The sequence below is a fragment of the Cydia splendana genome, chromosome 24 (genome assembly GCF_910591565.1).
Source record: "Cydia splendana chromosome 24, ilCydSple1.2, whole genome shotgun sequence".
NCBI classification, from domain to species: domain Eukaryota; kingdom Metazoa; phylum Arthropoda; class Insecta; order Lepidoptera; family Tortricidae; genus Cydia; species Cydia splendana.
This window is the reverse complement of record NC_085983.1, coordinates 1,808,580-1,829,949: the sequence shown is the minus strand read 5'-3', so window position 1 is coordinate 1,829,949 and position 21,370 is coordinate 1,808,580. Positions and strand designations below refer to the sequence as shown.

At 35.9% G+C, this 21,370-nt stretch overlaps 3 protein-coding genes across 3 annotated transcripts in view; all 3 read left to right on the top strand.

Moving 5' to 3' along the window:
* The window catches only part of LOC134802437 (uncharacterized), a 258,039-nt gene that overhangs the window by 121,355 nt on the left and 115,314 nt on the right, over nucleotides 1–21,370 (top strand). The window lies entirely within an intron of this gene.
* Nucleotides 346–6,826, top strand: LOC134802081 (uncharacterized). Its single transcript, XM_063774675.1, has 3 exons — nucleotides 346–928; nucleotides 4,185–4,279; nucleotides 5,517–6,826. Exons 1-3 carry the CDS (start codon nucleotides 346–348, stop codon nucleotides 6,381–6,383), a joined length of 1,545 nt encoding a protein of 514 aa, XP_063630745.1. The 3' UTR covers nucleotides 6,384–6,826.
* LOC134802547 (zinc finger protein 431-like) lies at nucleotides 13,326–20,393 on the top strand. The gene is made up of 2 exons (XM_063775201.1): nucleotides 13,326–14,025; nucleotides 18,186–20,393. Exons 1-2 carry the CDS (start codon nucleotides 13,338–13,340, stop codon nucleotides 20,045–20,047), a joined length of 2,550 nt encoding a protein of 849 aa, XP_063631271.1. The 5' UTR covers nucleotides 13,326–13,337; the 3' UTR covers nucleotides 20,048–20,393.

The following is a 21,370-nucleotide window of genomic DNA, read 5'->3' as shown; positions in this document are numbered from 1 at the left end:
CCTCTGCAGACTTTTATTGGTGCGACTTATAGACAGGATCAAGATCGCGGTTGGGTACGCCCGTCTTTTACCACCCTTATTTCGACCATGCGGAACGTGGAACATTGAATAATGATTGGATATTTGAACGCACGCCATTATGACGCCATTGCCCACAAACTGCCAAATTTGACAATGACATTAAATCCATTAAATAAATAAATGTTTATTTAGCATACCTTTGGGAGCTTCGTCTTTGGATACATATTATTTTGTACGGATTTGAAACAATATCCTATTTGAACAAAGATCCTATCCCTGTTTACTTGACGTTTACATTATAGTGAACCGAAGAGAGGTCGTACGATGGAGTCATCAGCTTTACAGGGTACAGAGAGTGTTTGCGTGAAGGCAGAGCCTTGTGACGATGTGTGTACAACGGATGAACCCACGTTTGAGGGAGTGTCTGTTAAAGCTGAGCCTGAGAATGCTGTTTTTGTAAAAGATGAGCCCAGGTGCGAGAGTGTGCCAATAAAAGCCGAGCCCAGGTGCGAGAGTGTGTCTATTAAAGCTGAGCTTTTAGTGGATCCTGTTTGTGTTAAAGACGAGCCCAGGTGCGAGAGTATGTCTATAAAAGACGAGCCCAGGTGCGATAGTGTGTCTATAAAAGCCGAACCTATAGTGGATCCTGTTTTTGTAAAAGACGAGCCCAGGTGCGAGATTGTGCCTATAATAGTCGAGCCTTTACTGGATGCTGTTTGTGTTAAAGAAGAGCTCAGGTGCGACGATGTGTCTATAAAGGCGGAGCCATCATGTTCAGATGTGTGTGTAAAAGACGAGCCGCTCAGCGCGAGCACAGCGGCCGCAGCGTCGGGGCTGTATGCCAACCATGATGTAAAAGATGAGCTAGTGCTCGTCCCCGAGTTAGTGGAGCGGTTAGCTAGAACAGGTTAGTTCTCAATAGACATCTTAAGGTATTGGCCAGTACTGTAAATTTTTAACATTAATTTCATTTTCTAAAATGTTTAACAAATTTTGCTTGATTCAGCTGGTTTAGCTGTAAAAAATACATAATAGTTATTGACATATACCTAAACCTAAAGCTAAAATCACGAAATTATCTGTGCTACTTTTTTTTACAAGCTTTATTTGGCACGTATTTAACTGGTCAACTAATTAATCGAATTTGGGTAGTTTAAAAAAATAGAAATGGGTACTAAAATTAATAGTTTGGCAACAAAAACGGAGCCTTAAAATATATCAATATGAGTTGTATTTTAATGCCGTTACAGCTTTTGATTATTTTTAGGCAGGTACCAAGTATTTATTTGGCAACTGAATTATTATATTGGAGACTATTTATGAAGCACATTTTAAAAAGAAAACGGCTATCTATTAATTCAAAAATGAAGTTCTTTTAAAATATGTTGTTTGGTCATTACACGGTCAACCTAACACGCTCCGCCTCGCTTTGTTCGTCGTCGCACCTATCTGTTGACTCTAGCAGAACACAGTGGTAACTATTGAAATTAGTAATTAAAAAATTAAAGATCTAATGGTATAATGGCCATTAGGCGCTTCATGATTAGAAATTTCGACTATCAGTATACTGACCATTATGTATTGGTAAATTAATTTGAGGTGTTTTGTGTAAAAAGTGACCAATATTCATTAAATTAAACTGCTTTCGTGTTACAATACTACCTAGCTGAAACAACATGCTCAGTTATGACTATAGTTGATTACTTAGGTGTGAACAACTAGATGACAACTAAATTTTATGATCACTTTACAATATTAGTTGCCAATTTATTATTTTAGTCGCCAACCTATCACTTTAAGTTCCCTATAATTTTTTTGGGTGGCTTGATTTTGCTGCCAGTTTTTTTAATAATATGATGCTTATATTTGAGGCTAATATATATTTTTTGGCGCTAAAATATTAATGCACAGCCAAATTATATTATTATATGTGACGTTCCACGGGAAAAGGTACCTTATGAGGGTTTCTAGTTTCTGAGATATGAAATGTTTTGTAAAGAGGTGAAAAAATGCTCAATTTTTTTTTAATGTGTGATCTGAAACCTTAATGCGTAACGTTTGTTTACCTGTTTTTATTTTTGTTATAAGTTAGTTATAAGCCTAGTAATGTCGTCTCAGAGTTTAGTAGAAAAGGTACCTTATGGAAAAAAGATTGAAAATTCCCAAAAAAACTAGTCAATACGGGAAAAGAAGTTTGGTAGAGAACTGTATTAGCATTCTGCAAAACTAATTTGATAATTTCAGTTCTGGTTGGGGCGCCTCGCAAATATTATAACCGTACATCGACCGACATTACAAATCCAAGTAGCCTGCTATTATACCAAAGTTACTCTCGTCAAGTCTTTCTTAACTAGAATAATATTCATTTGGTTTGGTCGCATGCAGTAAATCAGCCATTGGTTTGCTGGAAAATGCCAATACCCGACGCATTACCTTATGGAATATCTGAGGTCATTGAACCTCAATGCCGCTTATCTTCAATAGCAACCGAAATATATTATTGATAAGAAATAGACGATTTATACCATCTTAACCCCAAAATATTATCCTAACTGTTCCATCATCATCATGCCTCATCATGTAACTTAATCACAAGGTACCTTTTCATTACATACAAATTATTGGTCTTTTTTAAGATTATTATGACGAAGAACTAATTAAATTTGGGGCAGTTTAATGTAAATTAATATTTTCTATTCATAAAAGTTAAACTGTAATATGATTGATATTTTGTAGTGATGTATTATTAGATTTATTTCCATAAGGTACCTTTTCGTAAATGTATGGAGCAAATACTGTTATTGTTATGTAAGTTTAAAGTGGCATAAGGGGTTAAATATAGTATTTAGTTGGGGTTTTAGGATTTATTTCATTTGAATGACAGAATTTCTTTCATATGTGCTCAGAAAAGTTGATTGTGTGTCACATTAAAAGTAAAAATATTCAATTTTGTGATTTTATATGAAAAAGTCAGAAAATACATTTTCACCTCTAAATCGGTATTGTTTTTTGCTTAAACTGTCTGTCAGTGTCGTTTTCTAATAGATAAAATTTAAATCTTGAGAGCTCATTGCAATCAATCGTGAAAATGAAATAAAACTTTATTTTCAAGAGATTGGTTAGTATACACATAGATCAGTCGATATCAAAAGTTTCTATTTGCATTACAGAACAAGTCGCAATATTTTTTTAATCTCAGATATATAAGGTATTATTATTTGTAGTCAACTATGTAACTTACTTCAGGAACATAGTTTTTTAGGCGGCTAAACTTAAAACTTCTCTATCGTAAAGTTGCTCATTTCACAACATTATTTTCAAAAAATCATATCTCTGTAACTACGCAACCTAGAAGGTTGATCTTTTGTGTTATCGATAGCTTATTTATTGTAGATTACTGGGGTATGCATAACTCCATACCCGCCATAAGGTACCTTTGACCGTGGGACGTCACATATGCCCAATGAAAGTTCCTGTTTAATATTTTAGTTGCCCGGTTAATAATAAGCCCTTTTATTTAACTTGTTCTGTTATTATTAAAAAGTCGCAGTGTGCAAGGGCCCTAAATATTGAATAAGAATATGTTTCATATCTTGCACAGTTAGTATTTTTTTCGCATTAGTGTGGTGAAAAGTGTTGCATCTGAAGCAAAATTTGTTTAACTTTAGTGCCTTGAAACTCTCGCAACGCTTAAGATTCCTCTTTTGGAACCACTTGATATACTCAAGGTTCAATTTTGCAATCTCATGCTTGCTCGGGTATCAAAATTAGCACAAGTGGTTAAACAACTACTTTGCCGTCTTGGAAAACAATTAACTATTATTGATGTAAATGTTACAGTACCTGCCAATAATGTATCACCTCCATGTTTTACTGTACCTATATTTTTTTTTATATTTGTAAGTGACTTCCATGAGTGATGAGAAAAATTGGAAGAAAAGAAAAATATGCTGTGTTTCCTATTGTAGCACAGTATTTCATTGCAGTATTCATCATATATTTCTATAAAATTACTAATAAAATATGCAATCTACAAACTAACTATAGGTTAGTTTGTAGATTGCATATTTTACCTATACAAGTTCATACAAAAACACACAAAGGTGAAAAATTATTGGCCGGTACTGTATATGGTCTCTATAAATCAAATATTATTGTTGCAGGGCGAACTGGACAGAAGCCGGGAAGTGGATCTTATCGTTATAAATGTGCTGAGTGCGAATATAGTACAGCCAAAAAAACCACTTTGAGACGTCATGTAAGGACACATACTAAAAACAAGGTTTACCAATGTGCCAAATGTAGATTTGCTAGTGCGTACGAAGATGATCTGGAAATTCATATGTCGAATAATCATGCAGAAAATCTTTACAAATGTGATAAATGTAGTTATACTAGCGGGCGTAAATGTAATTTGCAACAACATTTTAAGCAACATGCTTACTATTTTGAACAGTACAATTATGGTAGCAAGCAACATGCTAAAACTTACCAGTGCGAACAGTATAATAGTAGCACGGGTAGTGATAGGCAAATGCACATATCTACACGTAGTAAAAGTAGATCGGAACTTCGTGTAAGGAAACACGAGGTGAGGTGTTATGTGAACAAAAAACGTGCGCTCACACAGACAGTCGACGAGTCACAGGATGTATAGTTGTTCGATTTGTAGCTGGCCCCGAACGAACAGAACGTTACCTGCAAAAAAAGGGTCCAATAAATTTTAATTGGCACCTGAGCGCCAGCTACTCCAACGCTAAAAAAACTAGCGTAGGTGCGCTTTCCGATAACGCGCCTTTGTTACGCATCTCGATGACACATTTTAGACTGGTTCTGTAGCGCCACCCGGCACTCAGTAACCGTAGAGGGACCACACAAGAAGTGGCAAATTATTTTTCATTTGTTCATTTTGAATCTTATTGCAATTTCCATAGTAGTTGTAATCCAATAACCGGTTAAAGTGACCGATGCAGGTAGTAGCACGCGCCGTTTTACTTAACAATAGACAAAGGATTGGCCGTTCGGGGCCAGCTATAAATCGAACGACTATAGCATAGATAACAGCGCTGGCAGCGGACTGAACGCACGCGTTGCGCGGTGGTTCGTCTGGCTCGCCGCGCCACGTGCGTCCAGTCCGCGGCCTTAAGTGGTATGACTAGGGGGTACAATTTAATAACAAGGAGGGAGTTCCAAATTAATGGAATAAATGGAATAAGTTACGCTTCCGGCAGGACATTCTTATTAGAATAGAATAGAAGAATAGAATCTCATTTAATCAAGTAGGATATTACAATCTCTTTTGCATCGTCAAAGTACATTGTAAATAAATTAAAAAATAAGTAAATAACAAAATTCAAAATTCAACAATTAAAATTTACTACTGATACAATTTCATTTCATAATAATTATACTTACTCAGATTGACTAAGTCGCAGTCACAGTCTCAGTCCCAGTTTAGATTTCACTAATAATTGTTGTACAAATTTCATATTCAGGCAAAGAAGAACCACGCCAAGTTAGTAGACTATGAATTTGACTCCAATGATGATTTTACGCCTGATTCAGATCAAGCTCCTGATTTACAGTATACGCCTCAAGAAGAGTCAGATAATATTACAGATTTCTCAGAATATACTTGTGTTCATGAGGAAAAAACTCTAACAAGGAAGAGAAAGAGCAATCCAAACGTAAACAGAACTGTAAACAAGGCGAAAAGAGCCAAATGCCTGCCTTATAAGAACAATACAAAGGATTGTCCAGCTAAAGCACCAAAATACATTGATTGCTCTCGATGTAAATTTAAGTGCACTGACAATATACCAGAAGAGATAAGAAATCGGATCTGTAGACTTTATTGGGGCCTAGACTATGGCAGGCAAAAAGATTTCATTTTGAAATACGTCCATCTGGAATACCCGAAACGTAGAAAAGTGAATGTAACCAAAAAAGGGGCACGCAATGTGTCGAAAAAATATTATTTGGAAAACAGCAACGGTAAACAAAGAGTTTGTGCAAACTTTTTCCAAAAAACTTTGAATATATCAAATGGGCCTATTAACACAGCCATTAAACATAAGGGCTCTACTGGTTCCTTCATAGGACAAGACAAAAGAGGGAAAAAATATCCTGGAAATAAAATAAGCGAACAAGCTAGAAATATGGTCAAAAGGCATATTGAAAGTTTTGCGGCTATGGAATCCCACTATGTTCATAATACTTCAAAGAAACTCTACCTAGAGAGCAATTTGTCTGTTTCCAAAATGCATACATTGTATAAAGACAACTTTTGCACGAAACATGGTATACAACCAGTAAGTGAAAAAACATATCGTCGTATTTTTTGTTCAGAGTACAATTACTAATTTTTCAAACCCAAGAAGGATCTTTGTGCGACGTGCTCCAAATATTCAGCAAGCTACTGAAACTGACAAGAAAGACGTAGAAGCCGAATACACTTTTCATCGTATGCGGGCTACTCAATGCAACGAAGCTAAGGAAAACGATAAACTAAGAACCAAAGAGGATTCCTCATTCCTCACTTGCTCCTATTGATTTAAGTTACATACGGATTTAATAATTCGAAATAATATCAAAACACGTTTATCTCAGTTGTGTCAATTTGGTACTTAGTGACTTTTGCTTGTCACCCGACGGTATAAACACTCCATTTTAAGCTTCTATAGTATTGTCAAAGCCTGTGGCTGATTTGCATTTGTGTCCACTTGACGAATATTGCGTTGCTGCTATGTATTATTCAATTTATTCATGCATTTCATATGAAATAAATGTTTATATTATAAGAGTATTTTGTAGTGTCTCATTTATTACTTGCTTAAGAACTTTGAGTCGCTTAACTTCAAACTCTGATAAACCTACTCTACCCTCTTAGGAAATATCTACCCTAATACCTTTACTTACATCTTCCAACCTTTACTTCCTACCAAAATCCGAGAATCTGACGCCGGCTCGGCTGCACACACTTGTCGAGAGCCTCTCGCGGAGAGTAAGCACCACTCCGACCCAGTCGGAGAATGGCGAGACGAGACGAGAAGGGAGCAGTATGTACACACTCGTTCTCGGCCGGTCTCGGGGTCTTGACGAGTGTGTACAGCCCGCATGACAGTTGGATTTCGAGTTTGAAGTTAAGCGACTCACTTATGGATCCATTGTCGATCCCATTCGATAAGTCGAGAAAGTCTGTGCAGATAGAGAAGAGTCGTGAAATGTATGGGTTCCACTTCCAATACATTCTACGACTCTTTCCGCACACTCTACTTCCGTGAGCAAAGTCAAGTTAGTTAACGCTTAGGGCCACTTGCACCATTCCACTAACCCGGGGTTCACCGGTTAAGCGAGTTAGCATGATTACCAGTACAATTTGACACTGGGTTAACGGTTTAACCGGTTAACCCCGGGATCTTTCCGTATAGTCGAAGTAAAGTCCAGAGGCTTACCGCGAACCACGTTCGACGTGTTGCCTCTCTGTCGCTCTTGTTAATTCGTACGTAAGTGTGACATGGAGGCAACACGTCGAACGTGGTTCGCGGTAGGCCCTCAGGCCTACTAGTGCGAAAACAGAAAATTGCAGATATCTTTTTTTTTTACTTCAATTAAGACGTAATTAGAGTGACAGAGAAAGATTCCCGTAATTAAAGAAGGCTGCTATTTAACTGATCACCAGATTTAGTAAAATTTAATACCAAAAAAATCTATTTTACCACCCTAAAATCATGAATGATCACCAAAATTATAACACCATTTTAATGTGAAATGATTACCAATTTTATTACATTTTACTATCCTTTTAAAGGAAATGACACCAAAATAATCATTATTAACCCAAAAATAGTCAATGATTACCAAATTTCAATCCCCATTTCAATGTGAAATGATAACCAAATTTTTACATCTTGCTATCCTATTAAAGAAAATGACAGCAAAATAATCATTGTAAACCCAAAAATAGTAAATGACCACCAAAATTGGAACTCCATTTTAATGTAAAATGCATAGACCTAGGATTCGCTTGCGCTTGACAGACAGCTGAAGTGTGCGAAAGGGAAGCCATCACGTATATGAACATCCCATGAGTGCGAAAGAGTCAGATTACCAAAGAGAAAACGTAACCACTTTTGAGTTTGACGACGGCCGCGGACGGCCAAGAGCTTATCACGGTAATTTTCAAATTGAAAAATATACACGGATTAGGACGAAAAGTATTAAATAAAGTAATTCAGTGAAGATGGTGTCTTGTAGTGTGCCGGATTGCAGTGTCACAGGGCCAAATAGTCCAAGCAAATACTCATTTCAGAGGATTTATGATATTCCGAGCGAAATTTTCATAACGATATTTTGTCAAATTAACAGCGTAAAAAGTGTAAGAAGCCGGTTTATACAGTTCATTATAAGTTTTTCTTCCTTTGTGTGCTAATATTTTATCATATTAGTCTATAATTTAAAATATTTTGTGTAAAAACATAATCTGTTACTTTACGCTAGGGCTTGACAAAATGTTCACATGACAGTATCGATAACTTGTCGGTATATTAATAGCTATGTAATTATTTCTTCAGAAGACATCATTAAGATATTAGCTTTTATAACCGACTTCAAATAATAACGATTGTTATACCTTTTTGAAGCTGTTCATGTATAGCGGTAAACTTAAACTTCACTTTCCAACACAGTAAGAGTTACATTAAGATAAGTCTGCAACGATTTTGATGGCAAACGCAGTGCAAGTGTTATTTATACGTCATAATGTCGTAGAATTTTAACGTTTAAAATAACACATTTGAAAAAGTAGTCGATAAAGCAATCAAACATCGACAGATTATTAATATGTTGTAACATGACATCACTATTTTTGATCTCACATAGACAAATTACGCCCACACTTGCATTTCATTTTTGGTCACACTTTCGAAGATTGACAGTTGTTCTTTGTCATATAATTCTTTGGTAAAATGATAACCAAATTTTTAAATCTTGCTATCCTATTAAAGCAAATGGCTCCAAAATAATCATTGTAAACGCAAAAATAGTAAATGATCACAAAATTGTAACCACATTTTAATTAAAAATGTGCAATCATTTAATATATCGTTATCCTATTAAATTAATTAATCCACTTCGTCACCTTTTTCTAGTAGCATTTTATTTCTGTAACAGTCGCAGTTCTAACCTAACCTAACCCACTTTTCTAGTAGCATTTTGTTTCTGTAAGGGTCGCAGTTCAAACCTAACCTAACCCACTTTTCTAGTAGCATTTCTTTTCTGCAAGGGTCGCAGTTCAAACCTAACCTAACCCACTTTTCTAGTAGCATTTCGTTTCTGTATGGGTCGCAGTTCAAACCTAACCTAACCCACTTTTCTAGTAGCATTTCTTTTCTGTAAGGGTCGCAGTTCAAACCTAACCTAACCCACTTTTCTAGTAGCGTTTCGTATCTATATGGGTAGCAGTTGAAACTTAACCTAACCTATTTTTCTAGTACCATTTCGTTTCTGTAAGGGTCGCAGTGCTAACCTAACCTAACCCACTTAACTGATAGCAGTTTAACTTACTTTTCTAGTAGCATAACGAAATGCTACTAGAAAAGTAGATTAGGTTAGGTAGGTATGCGGTGCGGGCTACGGGGGGTTGAGCGGGAGGGGCTAGTAATTTTGGCATCAGTTTACTTTATTTGGTAATATGTATAAATTTTTTGGTAATCATAGTGGTTTATTTAGGTGAAAATATCGCATTAATTTGGTCTTCAAGATTTGGTGATCATTAATGATTTTTGGTGATCATTCAATATATTTGGTATTTGAATACAATTTGAAGTGCAGTCGTAATTAAAGTGGTGGTACTTTTGTATTTTTAGGCCTTATCTTTTTGGTGTTCAGTAATTTTTTTTGGTAAGCATGATTTTTTTATTTAGGGTACCAAAGTATTTTTTGGTGGTCATTATATTTGTAGCCATTAAAGAAGTACGATTTTCGCGGTATCAGATTGTGCGAAAAATCGTCCCGTCTGGAAGGATCTTTAAGTAAAACTTGACTTGCGGTGAAATCTCCGTGGTTTCTGAACGATTGTCTGTCAAACCAAATTTGATGCAAATTTGTCAGTAAATAAGAACAAAAAAGCTATACTCATCCTTTTCTTTTGGGTGCTTGTACTAGTGTAAAACAAAGATAAAATGATTATCTCTGTCTATGTTTGAAAGGAGACAGTCCTTTGACAAACTCAAGTGTCAAGACGAGGTAGTAAGTATGGCCTTTGGTCTTAGCCTGTCCGGAAGGATTAATAAAAAAAAACAAGTGTCAAAGTCAACGACAAAATAAAACTCTTGTATCTCTTTTTGTTATAATAGGTTAACAGTTAACAATACTTTTACTGATTGCCACAATAATGTCATTGTGTTTAATGTACCCGGTTTCATTTCGAGTATTACGACGAATACAATATGTGTGAAGTTCATTAGATAGTCGTCAACAACGATGGCGAGCTAGCATTGAGAACGGCTGCATTCAACTTTGGCAAGTAGTTATTGCAATGATTTATAATTATTAATTACAATAAACAAAAGAACCGTAGTGCAATCTATAATATTTTTCACCATTTATTTATGTATAGCCTTATTTCAGAATAGGTACGTTTTTTTTATACTATATCTACAGTTTTCCTTAATCTACATTCTACGGTAACTGCTTCTGTGTGCCTTTGGGCAAAGGCCTCCCCCAATCTTCTCCACTCTTCCTTATTATGAACTAATCTGGGCCATGTTTTTGTTTTTGTCCTTTATTTTTCACCATACCAACTGGTAAAGGCTCTTTTAAGAGCCAACGGGAGTGGTCATTTCTCCATACAAACGTACTCCTCGTTTTCCTCCGTGGTTTTTGAAGCTAGAGCAATGATTTTTTCAATACAGATTAATATTGTCAATATCTGTGTCGGACCGTTTTGCTTTTTTTGATATTTTTGTTTTTTAAGGTGCTAGAGCCCTTCAAAAATGGCCAAAATGGCCTAATTGACTATGCCGCAATGAGAGGCGTGGCATTCAAAACTGATATCAATTAGCCAAAAAAGCAAAACGGTCCGACACAGATCATTTCATAATCATTTAGATTTCCAAATTTGGTTACGATCGGTTAAGTTTTGGAGGAGGAAACAGAGGAGTATGAAGCCTCGATTTTTGAGATTTTTACGCAGGATTTTTCGCCTTGTCCTTATCACACTACTTTTAGGTGCCGCTTCCGTTAGCAAGATGGGTATATTTACCTAAAATATTTAAATCTCAGCTCCTGTTTCGTCTTAATTGTTCCAAAACTGATAAGAAAGCTGCATTTTATCCACATGTGAGGCAAAGTAATCAAATGAAAATTTGAGTTATTTACTGTTTGTTTGTTTGTTTGCTCTGTGGATATTCTAGTTGTTATTCCGTTGTTTATTTTTTGTATACGTGTTAGTAGTTAGTGGCAACTTCATTGGTTCATGTATTGAATAATATTAATATCTGTAAGTATTATTGTACCATTTGTGCCCAAATAAACATTAAAACATTAAAACTTAAGGTTGCTGGTAGAATTGACTTTTAAATGATCATTTTGAATGATAAATACTTAATAACATGCATTTTGAATTGATTTGCTTTGATTTTGTTTGATATTTTACAGTTAGTATTTTCCTTGTGTTGGTGTGGTGAAAAATTTTGTTTCACTCGGGGGCAAAATTTGTTTAACTCTCGTCCTTTGAAACCCTCGCAATGCTCAAGATTCCATTTTTCGAACGACATTTATATTAGCACGAGGGTTAAACAACAACTTTGCCCCCTTGTAAAACAAATAACTATTATCAATATGTTGTGGTAACTCCTGTAAGTGTTTGTGTGTATGGGGGATAAGGTGGTTCAAAAAACATTTTTTTTTATTTTCCGACGGGGCACCCCCTTATTTTGTTACACTTATTATGCTGATGAAATACACCAGGTTTCGTAATTTTATCTCAACTACAAGGGGGTGCTCAACCACTTTGAAATTTTTGTATGTTGTATATGAAACCCAAAAAAAAAGTATCTATTATTCAGACTTTTATTTAAGTATCTGTTTTCACACTGTTTGCACATGTGATTTATAAGTTTTGAAGTAGAAAAACATTTTTATTACTATTTTTTATAATTTTTCACAGGTAAGATTTATAAAAATTCACCTAAAAAATTCATAAAAAATAGAAATAAAAATGTTTTTTTACATAATAACTTTTAAATCACACTTTCAAATAATGTGAAAACTATTACTTCCATAAAAATCTAAAAAATAATAACTTGATTTTTTTGGATTTCATACAACTTTGAAAAATTTCAAAGTGTTTGAGCACCCCCTTGTAGTTGATATAAGATTACAAAACTTGGCGTATTTTGTCAACATAACAAGTGTAACAAAATGAGGGGGTGCCACTACTTCTAGCTAGAGTTTGAATTTTTCCCATACAAACGTGAACCACCCTAATGGGGGAGGTCATATGCTGTAACGTTTAGGGAAAAGCATAATGAAACAAGGTATGCTAACTCAAATAGAACTCATTTATAAACTTATACACTTTTTGGGGTTCGTATCCAAAGGGTAAAAACGGGACCCTATTACTAAATTCAATTCAATTCAATTATTTATTTAAATGAAGATAACAGAGATCCCATTGTGTTAGTATTACATATTATAAGGCTTAAAAACTATATTAATACTTAAAAGTTATATTAGACTAAGACTCCGCTGTCCGTCTGTCTGTCACCAGGCTGTATCTCATAAACCGTGATAGCTAGGCAGTTGAAATTTTCACTGATGATGTATTTCTGTTGCCGCCATAACAACAAATACTAAAAACAGAAATAATAAATATTTAAGTGAGGCTCCCATACAACAAACGTGATTTTTTTGCCGTTTTTTGCGTAACGGTACAGAACCCTTCATGCGTGCCTCGAGTCCGACTCGCTCTTGGCCAGTTTTACTTAATGTCGACCCGTTAGACCTAGTTAAGTTTTCAGCGATTTGTATATGTTTAAATAACACTTGCCCAGAGGGTGCAACTGTTATTTAAACGTCATAATCTCATAGAAGCTTACCAGTTCCTATCAAAACAGCAATGCTATTTCGCCAATGGTCGATGGTTTGCCGCTACTCAGGGTTTTATTTTGTGGGACCCAATTGGTTGTTCTAGCCTACAAGTCATGTGGCATACGCTATTGTGACCCGCCCAGGCCCACTGACTGAATGCTTAGTACTTTTTATGTTTTTGTCACATTCTACTTCCATTGCAGGTGGCCAGTGTGAAGAATAAAATGTCACTTGAAAGAATACATGTAAAAATGGAGATTGAAGAGGACTTTGTGAAAAAGGAACCTACTGAAGGGTTTTCAGAGGACTTTGAAAAGGAGTTCAATGTAAAAGAAGTACTCAAGGATATTGATAGGTCAAGAAAGGAAGATATAGTTGAGGTAAAAGATGAGGAAAAATGTCCAAATAAGGATCCCATGGTCAAGGAGTCAGTAGAATTCTTAGAAAAGGAGGATAGTGTAAAGGAAGTACTCAATGATAGGTCAAGGGAGCAAGATATAGTGGAGGTAAAAGATGAGGAAAAATTTCGAAACGAGGAGCCCACAACAGTCACGGAGGTAGTTGAAAATATTAAAAAGGAGGATAGTGTAAAGGAAATTGAGAGTCCAAGAGATATAGAGGCAGAAGATAAGTGTTCAAATGAGGAGCCTGAAACAGTAAAAGAGTTAATAAAGGACATAAAAGAGGAGGATGGTGTAAAAGTGGCGCCCTACAAGAATCCAAGGGAATTAGAAAATAAGGAGAAGCGTGCAAATGAGGAGCGGTGTGTAAAAGAGGAGACAGAAGAGATTGCAGACTCCTGTGATTTGTATGAAGATGTGCTCCGGGCTTTAATGGATCCGGAGAATGTGGTGAAGGAAGAGATCGAGCCAGAATCCGTGCTCCAGGCCATGATCGTCTCTGCTGTTCAAGGTCAGTTGCCAAAGAGCGTGTATTAGAGTATTTTCATTTTAACTTGTACTTTAAAGCGCGACTTAAGTCTTGTTTCAGTTACGTCTAACCGTTACATTCCTGACAAAATGTATGGGATTTGATATTGACCGTCAGTTTTGTAACGATTGCTAACCGGTTGTTAATGGTACACAGTTAAGTGAAAATGCCCATTAATAAGAGTTCCCGGCAAGCTCGGCCGAATTTCACCTTCCCATACAAACGGAGTTTCGTTATCATTTTAAAACTACGCGTTGGATTGTAATGAAACTTTGCACATACAATGACATGAGGTATATCTAGGTCTGTAATTAGTTTATATAGCGCCAGTTTATAAAACAAACGAAATAGTTTTGTATGATAAACTAAAATTTGCTTTATTCTTTAACTATAGTATCTGAAACTGGGTACCTAATGATTCTCCGATAAACTTTTAGCAGATCATCGATTCGCCGACAACGATTCGCCGAACATCGTTTCGCAGAGTCATTTATTTGTCAACGTAACTTCTGGTCAACTAACGTTACGTAGACTCTTGGTTCACATACCGTTCAGTTTGCTTCTGTGTAAATTCGCAGAACTATTATTGGACGATTTCCATTTGGCAGAGTATAGACGTGCGCGCCGCCGCGGCGCGCCGCCGCCATAGAGAGTAAGCGCGCCGCCGCCGCCGCCGGTAGTCTAGAATTCGCGCCGAATATTTTTTTATAAGACAGTATTATGCAGCGTTAAAATATGTAATAGGTTATAGACCGATAAGAAATAGTTGAAAATTATTGCGGGCGCCACTTCCTACGTAACTCTCACATTTTTGACGATTTTTGACCCCCCCCTCCCCTATAATCATCCAAAAATCATGCTTCAAATAACCCCTTTTCCTCCTACTTCATGCTACCGTCATCCGATGTCCAGACCCCCCCCCCCCCTAATTTGAAATGACGTAATTTATGAATAGCCCCTTGGCAATAATTTAGTACGGAATTTTTTTGGTTATTGTATAATTTATTTTCTACAATTTTATGTCGCACCAACACAATACTAACTATTTCTTATGTGGCAGTATGATTTACATAAAAATGTGTTGTATGTATGGGTAAAACACATTTACAAAGTATAATGTCCAGTGTTTTAACCGTTGTCGATAACACGGCACTTTTGCTAAGTCCAGTATGTTGGACATTGCCAAGTATGCGAAGAGTAAAATTATCAAATTTTCTGGTAGTTTTTATGGTAAATAAATTAAACAGAGGTATGTTAAGTGTTTCAAAACGTTTTAAAAATTCATTACTTGTCGGTTTACAACGTAATGAACGAATGAACCAAATAGATAAAAAAATATTTTTACGGATTTTTTTTTCTGTGCGTTCATCAAGACATCAAGAGACAGACCCGATTTCATTTGAGAAATTTCTTACGAAAATATTGATAAAATTGCATGTATTATTGTAAAAACCATTGCTCAGATGTTGCTGCCTCCTAGTCCTCCTACGATACCCCGCTAAGTTTGATAAATGACGGTAAAATTTTACCACCTACGAGCTATAAAGTTTTTGGAAAAATATAAAAATAATAGGTTTGACTTTAATTCATAACATAAGTTGACATTATCAGTAAGTGTATTTGTAATTAAAAAATGCAATTATTCTATATTTATTAAAAAAACATGAATTTGACAAAAAAAACCTTATGCACATAAAGTACTGTATGTATCCAAAATACTGGACGTCTTTTCATTATGCGGCGTATCTTTTTATTTACACCGAACCTGGCAACATCCAACATATTTAACATACGTATGTTTTTTTCGAAACTATTATAAATATATTTTTTTCATGATTTTTCTACAATAAACAACCACATAATAAGACAATAACTTATTTTTACTAACTTATTTTAGTACTTATTTTTTTATGAATTTTTTAAACATTGTCTAAAAACCACTTTTTTCGTATCTAGTTTGCGGTGATCTTACATGTACGAAATCTACATATTTGGGTTCGTCTTTGACGTCTCGAAAAAGATGTCCCGGGTTTTAATTTTAAACTAATTGACACAAAAGTTATGGCCAGCAAACCAGTTTTTTAGCCTAAAATTGTTCAACTTAGATGCCAAATATCTCGAAGACAATGAACTTTGAAGTAAATATGGGATACTATATTGCTTAAAGCCTTGCTGTTAATATAATAAGGTACAAAAAACATTAGAAAACTAAGGGATACAGATCGAAGGTCATTGGCGTGGGGTAGCCCCTTAAGGGTTAAGCGTAACTTTTCATTATACGTCTTAATATTGAAAAGTTGAAAAATCCCACGCCGCCGGCGTTACGCCGCCGCCGTGGATTTTTTCGTGGCGCGCCGCCACCTGATTTTTTTCGACCGGCGCGCACGTCTAGCAGAGTAATCGTTTCGTTTAAGCAATGTTTAGTCGAATAACGTTTCACATTTTACATATAAGTCGTTATTTTCGAAACAAAAGAATGAAATGAAATTTTATCATTTTTTAAGTAAATGCGTTAAGTATATGTATATAAAGTTACGAAGAAGTTAGCGAATATGTGGTGTCAAACTCGTGGTAAGGCTACAGTTGCACTTCATGAAATTGGTGGATTTCAGGAGGAAATGATTGAGTTACTTTAGAAAATACCGAAATCATAATACACATGCCTTTAAAAATTGAGGGGTTCCGTCAATTCCTCATGGATTACAACATCAGATCAGAACCAAAATTGTTATGGGAATACCTTGCAGGTAACTTTTTTCAAACAAAAAAAGAATAACTCAAATCGGACCATGGGTGCTGGAGTAATCGCTAAACATACTACTTTAAAAAAATCATCATTATTATCATCAACAATCATCATCAGGTGCACTTCATCAATAATTGAAATCTCACCTTATTTTATAATTTTTTTTTAGCATTAGAAAGAAGGTAAGCGAAGTTGACATGTCTTTTAATTGAAAAACGCTTTTTAAAAATCAGTAACTAAGTATTACTTATGAAAGCAGAAGAATATAAATGATCGTATTAGATTCGTGAATGTTACATATTTGCCATGACTTATTTTTAAAAAGAGTTTTTCAATTAAAAGACACGTCGTTTGTTTACTTACCTTTTTTCTAATGCTAAAAAAACGAACATTCAATATTAATGCCAAATGAACATTCGACCTGTTGTGTTTCGACCAATGGTTTCTCGGGTAATTATGACAGTTACTAAATGATTATTCTACGAATAGTAAATATGCGTATCAATGTTCTGCTTATTGACTACTCTCGCAATCGACTATTATGCGTAACGAGATTCGGCGAATCGTTACTCTGCCAAACAACCGTCTGCGAATTGTTGTCGGCGAAACAAAAATCGGCGTATTTTTTTTCGGAATATCAATAGGGCACCTCTGAAACTACATAAACTAATTACAGACATGGGTGTACATTATCCTGTTGTAAGTACTAAGTTTCAGAGCACACTAGCTACTCGTTTTAAAATGAGAGTGTAACCATGTTTATGTAATGTGTGAATAGTTGTCCCCATAGAAAATTAGAACTTCGCGCTTTTTTCTACTTACAAAGTGATGATGATGTGATTAATATCTCTTTTTTTTTTTTTTAATCAGGCAACAAGGCCCATATTACAAATTAAGAGAATTTGAAACAGAGTGTTACTGTCATGGTAAATTATGTAGCTACAGTACATTTACTGCCATCTTTCGACAGAACATTAAACCAGTTAGAACACCATTTGAATTTGATTATTATTCTTTATAAGGATAATAATTTACTTTGACAATCTGCCTCTATACACTTTATTCTCTTTGCAAATACCTTACAGACTAACATACATATGCATTTTTATAAACTTAAAAACTAAACACAATTTATGCGACAAAACGGCGTGGCTCCGTTGAATCGTCTGGTCAATTATAGTGACATGAAGCTGATCTAATGATGGGGACAGGAGGTGACCATAGGAACTCTGTGATAAAACAATGCATCCTGAATGTATTTGGGTTTGTTAGAATTGCCTCGATGAGTATTAGTTGCCGATTGAAAGAAAAGTACAGTCAGTGATAAAAGTTTGTAAATTTTAGTTTATTTTTTTGTCAAAAAACTTGTATTCTAATGTTTATACATTTTTTCAAGATTGCTGCAACAGGGCTTGCTCAGTCCGCCTGGAGCGCCTCATCGTGAACGAGAGGCGGCGCACCTGTCGCGTCGGGCGCCGCGTCTACAAGCTCGGACCAGACTATACCTCGAGTGTCGGCAACTACCAGTTGCGACATACCGACCTATACAAACTACGGACTACTTTCAAGCGATCTAAACTCAATTCAAATACTGCCGTAAAGTATGAATGCAATGACTGCGGCAAGGGATTCAATAGTAAGTCAGTCTTAACAAAACATATGCACACTCACTCGCGACATATACGTAATTCAGATGGAAAATTTGTCTGTGATTTCTGTGGTTCTTTATTTGAAAATAAATTACTCGTGTTAGAGCATGAGAAAAATGAACATGGCGTCCTCAGTTTCATGTGTTCGGAATGTGAGTTTACGACAGAAAACAAGAAGAGTTTGCAAGCACATTTTAATAGTCACTCTGTGAATGGTGTGTTCCACTGTCGGCAATGTAGCTACAAAACTCCATATATAGGCAGTTTCCGCAGACATCAAACAAAACACAGTAGCGAGAAACCTTACTCATGCGATAAATGTGATTTTAAATGCAAACGGAAATATCATATGCAACAACATCAGGACACACACACGAATGAGAAACTGTATAGCTGCAACATGTGTAACTACAAGGGTAAAAGAAAAAGAGACTTACAAAGTCACCAAATTATACACACCGGTGAGAAACGGTTTCAGTGTAACGATTGCGAGTACAAATCTTTTACAAAGAGTGACTTACGTAAACATATTATGACGCACACTGGAGTGAAGCCTTATGGATGTACTCACTGCGACTATAAGTCTAGTCGCAAGACATCCTTACGACTTCACCAAATGATACACTCCAGCGATAAGCCTCTCAACTGCAACAAATGTAGCTACAAGTGTAAAAGGAAAACAGACTTACTAAAACACGAATTAACACACTTAAATAAAAATCCCTTTAAATGTAGTCACTGTGATTTCACGTGCAAGCAGAAGACTAAATTAAAAATACACGAGATGAAACACACCGGCGACAAACCATTCGAATGTAGCCGTTGTAACTACAAGGGTTACCGGAAACGACACTTACAAATTCACGAGAGAAAACACAAGAATGATAAAGACGTTAAGCCCTTTAAATGTAGCTACTGCGATTACGTGACTACTGCAAAAGGTACCATTCAATATCACGAAATGAGGCACACCGGTGAAAAACCATTTAAATGCAATATTTGCGACTACAGATGCAGCAGGAAAGCGGGTATCAAAGAACATCAGAAAGTACATTCAGACGAAAAGCCCTTCAAGTGTACGTATTGTGCTTATGCGTGTAAAGTGAAAAAATCCCTGAAAATCCACCTAATGATACACACGGGTAACAAACCTTATGAATGCGACTTTTGCGGTTACAAGGGTGCTTTACGAACAGATATGGATAGACATCTGCTAGTGCACACCGGAGAGAAACCCTTTCAGTGTAGTTTCTGTGAGTTCAGGTGTACACGCAAAAGTCATTTGAAAAGTCACGAGATGAGACACACTGGCGAGAAGCCTTATCAATGTGCGCTGTGTGAATTTAGATGTCGGCACATATCAGGTCTTAAAACTCATATCATGCAACACACGGGAGAGAAACCCTTCCAATGCGACGAGTGCGGGCACAAAACTCGCCATAAAATGGACATGCTAATTCATATGAGGATACACCGCGGGGAGAAACCGTACGAATGTGGCATATGTGGCTATAGGGCGAAAAGGATGGCAGACGTGAACATTCATATGAAGACACACAATAAATATAATATGGAAGAGGATCCCTTAGACTTAGAAGGTTTAGAGTAACAAAGAGTTACAGTCATTTTAACCTTTTGAACGCCAAACCCATCCATTTGCCGTGCCACTGACGCCACGGGGGTAAAATTTAGTTTTGATAATAAATAATGCCAACCTAAAAGTGGGGTGTTTTTCAATAGATTTTCATCAAAAAACGATCGACGTCAAATGCCGTCTTTGGCGTCGTTGTCACGATTTTGCGTTGACGTCAATTGCCGTCTGTGGCGTTGAAAAGGTTAAAATAAGTAATTGTATTTTTATTATTAATTGATAAAATGATAAATTAATGTTGAATTAAAGGCATAACAAAGGCAAGAAACTATGTTCCTTTTTAACATTTTTTTACGTACATTAATGGAATGGCAGTTGCATATTTAAGTTAATAGATATCGGAGTAGTTTATTTTTACTATTAAAATAAATCTGTACAGGTTATTTTGTTCATTAAATGTATTTACTTTCTTTATGTTATTTAATTTATTAGCAATAAATAACTTCAACATTTATTCAGCAAATCGGCCACAAGGGCACTTTTACACGTCAAATACAGATCCGGATCAATTTGGACACACCACTTAGACTCTTCTACTGCTGATAATACAGCGTTGTATAAGGGGAGGCTGAAATATTCGCGGCCTAAACTAGTAAAACAGAAACAAATAACTATGCTACTTTTTTCCCCGCCTCTTTGGCAGTCTAAATATTGCCGCTATTACTAACGATTAATAATTAACATTTACTTTAATACTCTCTTTCTTTTTTTTCTAAGGCCGCGAACTTTTCAGTCGCCCCACGTATGCAATTGAAAATCAGGGTAAAAATAACTAATATATTTAATAAGATATATAGGTATATAAAGTTGGTCAAGCAGATCTTGTCAGAAGAAAAAGGTGGCAATTTTCAAAAATGTAGGCGCGAAGCGATATCGTCTCATAGAAAATTTGATTTTCGAGCCTTTTTCTACTGACAAGATTTGCTTGACCATCTATACTTTTTTTTAGAAATAGAAAAAACATGATGCGGTGCTTGCGTAGTCTATGTTCTAGATGCTGTCTCACCGTTAAACGGTACAATTGGCACCACAATAAAACAGGTTGTATCTATATTTAATTTTATTTGTATATATTACAACAGTACACACATTTTATACATCATTTCTCATGATCCATGTAAACGCCACGCCTATTGTGTGCGGCGCGTTATTTTGAACTTTGTCGGAAGTCGTAATGCACGAAGCAGGGGTGTTGCGAATATTCGCATCCGCATCCACGGAACTTCCGCATTATTTTCAACATCCGCATCCGCATAAAATCGATGCGGAGCTTATGCGGAT